The sequence below is a fragment of the Mandrillus leucophaeus genome, unplaced genomic scaffold (assembly GCF_000951045.1).
Source record: "Mandrillus leucophaeus isolate KB7577 unplaced genomic scaffold, Mleu.le_1.0 Scaffold224, whole genome shotgun sequence".
NCBI lineage: Eukaryota > Metazoa > Chordata > Mammalia > Primates > Cercopithecidae > Mandrillus > Mandrillus leucophaeus.
Window position 1 is genome coordinate 712328 of NW_012102299.1, and position 4318 is coordinate 716645.

Here is a 4318-nt window from a genome sequence, read left to right on the forward strand (position 1 = left end):
ACATACATATATATTTTGTAATTACTATTACAATGGGTTTACTTAGCTTACTTTTTATGTTTATCTTATACTTTACTATTTGCTCAAGGTTTTAACATACAACGTACTCACACATACATACATATGCACACATTGATCTTGGTCACATTAGGGCTGTTTGGGTCAGGTTGGAGATATCATTGCCATTGTAGCTTGAGGGAGAGACAGTGGGCATGGTGAAGGTAAAAATAACTATCTTTTGTTGAATACCTATTATTCCCCAGGCACTCTTTCTTAAAAATCTGTTTGAGGACATATGCTCGATTATCATCATCTTTATGTTACATGTGAGCAAATAGAGGCTAATGGAGTTTGTATAACTCATTATATCCCAAGGTAGCACAACGACCACGTAGTACAGTCCAAATTTGAACTCAGGCCTTCCGACTTTAGTGCATATGACCTTAACCACTGTGTGCTACCACCTACTGTTAGTTTAACAATCCTAACAGCACTTGATCGGTGCCGTACCATGTACTTTCACAAAGATCTCACTCCATTCTCTCAACAGTCCTGTTGGGTGGTGCCAGAGAAGAAGAGCCAGTTCCTATAGTTAAATGGTCACATAGCAAGGCCAGTGCAGACAAGCAGCTGGAATACAGGTATTTTGCCGGAGCTAGGGTAGCGGTGTGTTTCTCTACACCACACTGGGACTTCTAACAGTTATCTTAGGCTTCTGTTCCGGCTCTTATAATAACAATCCACTTTCTATCATGTTTGTTTGGAAGTGTGAATCCCTACATCAACACGAGGATAGCAAATATGACTTAACTTTTTTAGGTAGTCCCTGTGCTCAGGCAATGTTTATTGAATAAATGTGTAAGAAAATTTTAAAAAAGAGTTTGACCATGTAGTCATTTGAATATTTTAGTTCTAGACTTCCTTAAGTGTTGAAATATCAGTATTTTAGTGATGTTTGATGTTACCTTTGTTCTTTTTCTACATGTGTTTCAAAAAAGTAAACTTAATTTCACATACACTTTAAATAGAATGTTTTTTGCATATACCAGGAAATGTGATTACAAATACCTTTTGAAGAGGATGAGTGATAATTTGTACCTTTTGTAAGCAAACTGAATGAGAGTACTATTAGAAACCTATGGATTGAAGCCTTCATTCATCAGAGAAAATCTGCGGCTCTGTGCCCTTCCTCTCAACCCAATTCCTTAGGTCCTCTGAATACAGCAGTGACCTGGGAGTTCTTGCATCTGCTCCTGGCTCCTGAGAAGGGTCCTGCCAACTCTGTATTGTCCTGTTGGATTTGCAGTCAGAAGTCTGAGGCTGGCAGGCACTGGGCCGGCAATGAGTTCTTTCCCTGTAAGTTGGGCACAAAAAGATCGGCATGGGAGCAGCCTCCTTTGAGACAGCTGCTCTGAGAGGACGCAATAAGCAGGGAGCAGCCAGAAATTCCTCCTAGCAGAGGGTGACTTGTGGGAGGAGTTCAGTTTGCCAAGTATTGTCGTTTGTTGAGAGAAGGTGTGTGCTCAAGGAGGAGTTTTAACCTGGAGGATCATTAACTCTTTTAGTCGGCTGAGGAGGTGCGGTGGCTCAGTGGCTCGGCGAGTTGGAGTTCGTCCTGAAGCATCTGCCCGGCAAGGTCAGGAAGGAGGTGTGGAATCACTTTTTCATGGGACACTTTGAGAAGGGCCAGCACGCTCTGCTCAATGAAGGAGAAGAGAATGAGATGGTAAGATTCTAGCCACATTCCCTTCTTCCCATCCCACTCCTCAGCCTATGAGACACACACACACACACACACACACACACACACCACATACACACCACACACCACAAACACAGACTTCTCTGCAATTTCACTCTGGCATTACATGAGAAAAGGTCATGTTTAAGAAATCTCTCTGTCCTGTAAATATAACCTCTGACAGCAGAAATTTGCCAGAATGAAAATATTGTATTTATCTTGTCAATAATGTTTTCTTTTGAAAGAAAACAGAGAGGAGAGAAGCACCATGCCACTTTATGATTCTTGTTTGAGCCTCAGTGGTACAGCCAGTTCTGTTCAAAACACCTAACAATGTTAGGAAATCCCTAATGTGAGAAGCAGTGCATTCCCTGATAGGAAGAAGCAGAAGTGCCGCTAGGTCTTCAACCTTCTCTTCTCACATACCTTGTTCACTGAGTCTGTTGGACAGGGAAGACATGCAATATTCACAATTATCAGCCTATACACATTTCTATTTTCTTCTAGAATTTTACTTTTGTGGCTTCCTCATTATAGAGATTGGTTACAGAAAACTTTCAGTAGTTTGTTATCTCCTTTGTTTTAGATGCACTCCTATCTCGAGAACTATAGGAAAATCCAAGATGACTCATGCTTAGGATGAATTTAAAACTGTATTTCTCAATTACAATGTAATGAAGAGAGAGTCAGAAGTGTGTACTTCTGTTTAATAAGGTCTTTCTGCTAATTGTGTAAGCATAGTCTTTTATGCCAGTAATGATGTAATTAAAATGTTAAAATGTGATGCTCTCATTCAATAATAACATTTCGTCTTCCTGGAATTAATATGTAAATAACAAACCTGAAAGATATTTACTTAAAATGTTTTTCTTGGTTAATTGCTTTAGCCCTGACTATTAAATTCTTTGTTCCTAAACTGGTCTTTCAAGTCTAATCTGCTTACCTGTTCCTATAGCAACAACATTTTTTGGACTTTCAAGAGTAGATCCCTTCTGCTATCAAAGCTGAAAGAATTATAAAGAAGTAAAAGGCATATTAATTCAGGTGCCTTTCTTAACCATATCCTTTACTTCATTCAGATTTGACTGCCCAATGAATTGCCTTTAGCCCCTCCACAAATGTCACCAGAAATGACTTGCTAGCCCACACTGGATATCGTCTTTGTTTCTTTAAAGAGTTTTCTTTAGGAAGTGAATATTTCATTACTGTCGATATTAAGTTGAAAAGTTTATCTTCATCTTGAATACTCTTCACCAGAAGGCAGAGGCTCCTTCCTCTGAAACATTTTTTTTTTCTCTCTCTCTCATTTAGAAATACACTCACTCTTTTTCAGTACACCCCTTTCTGCTCTTGGACAATTTGTCTTTCAAGTGTCAATAAGAATCATTTATTTTCCAGAAGACATTCATGGTTGTAGGGAAACTGTTACCTCTTCCCTAGCGTACATATTCCACCAAAGCAATTCATTAGCAGTTCATCTTCATAACGGCACCATCAGATGCATGAGGAAGTCCACCTAGTTTTGTATGCAGCTGGAAGCCCAGTTAGCAGAGGGCTTTTAATATGGAAAGGGACACTGTGTTTTCTGGTGGGCAGTCATTTGGCCAGTACTCTCAGCAGAGGTGCAGCAATTAGTATGCACTCCTGAGCTCTCCATCCTCTTGTGCCTACAGAAACCTGGCCACCTGCCTGTTGCTGTGTCTGACGTTCTGTTCCTTTTTAACTCACTCCTCCATCCCTTGCCCAGAGCAGTAAACTTTAAAAATTATCAAACTATATATATACATATATTCTACATATTTTGTAGTGATTTTTAGTATACACCGCATTTTCTTGGCCACTAGCTAATTTAGTTTTCATCACAACCCTATGAGGTAGATGCTGTGATTCTTACTTTAAAGATGAGGAAATTGATGCACACAGAATTTTCCGAAGGTTGCATCAACCAGTAAGTCCAGGCGCTGAGGCACCACACAGTGGTGTTTAAGTTGATAGTCTTTTGTCTCTGGACCTGAGCATAGCCCACTGCTACCTCTTCCAGTTCTTCCAGAGAACATTGCACCCATAAGAAAACACATTTCCTTCCTTCATAAAGCAAAGCTAAGGAGAACATCAACATCCAGTCTTCCTATATTCCTCAGGATCTGTTCTGTTATAGATAATTTGAGTTTCTATTTTCTTCAAGATAATTTGAGTATCTTAAGTAAGCCTGTTTCCTCTGACTTCCAGGTCTAGAAGTGTGTCACACCAAAGTGTTTAGGCTTGTGCTTTATAATATACTTTACTTGAAACTTTGCAAATGTAATTTCTCTTGTGGTGGAAATTACTTCAAATTTCAAGAGAAAACAACATTCTAGGGTTTAGACTTCATGTCAAATAAAGAAGAAGAGTATTCTGAGGGCTAAAGATGCCTAGGATTATCTTTCATTTTAGAGTTAAAAAACCAAAAACAGTCTGGGCGCGGTGGCTAATGCCTGTAATCCCAGCACTTTGGGAGACCAAGGCAAGTGGATCACGAGGTCAAGAGATCGAGATCATCCTGGCCGACATGGTGAAACCCCATCTCTACTAAAAATA

At 39.6% G+C, this 4318-nt stretch overlaps 1 protein-coding gene and 1 long non-coding RNA gene across 2 annotated transcripts in view; one reads left to right on the forward strand and one right to left on the reverse strand.

Moving 5' to 3' along the window:
* Nucleotides 1-890: 890 nt before the first annotated feature.
* Nucleotides 891-3039, reverse strand: LOC105540648. The gene is made up of 3 exons (XR_001006228.1): nucleotides 2948-3039; nucleotides 2685-2745; nucleotides 891-2181 (listed from the first exon to the last, which is right to left on the reverse strand). It is a non-coding gene; the product is annotated as an uncharacterized LOC105540648 (long non-coding RNA).
* Nucleotides 1338-4318, forward strand: part of ATP13A4 (ATPase type 13A4) — a 176220-nt gene continuing 173239 nt past the window's right edge. Inside the window, exon 1 of the mRNA XM_011981336.1 lies at nucleotides 1338-1726. Coding sequence (XP_011836726.1) covers nucleotides 1667-1726 — 60 coding nt within the window. The 5' untranslated portion in view covers nucleotides 1338-1666. The remainder of the gene's footprint in view (nucleotides 1727-4318) is intronic.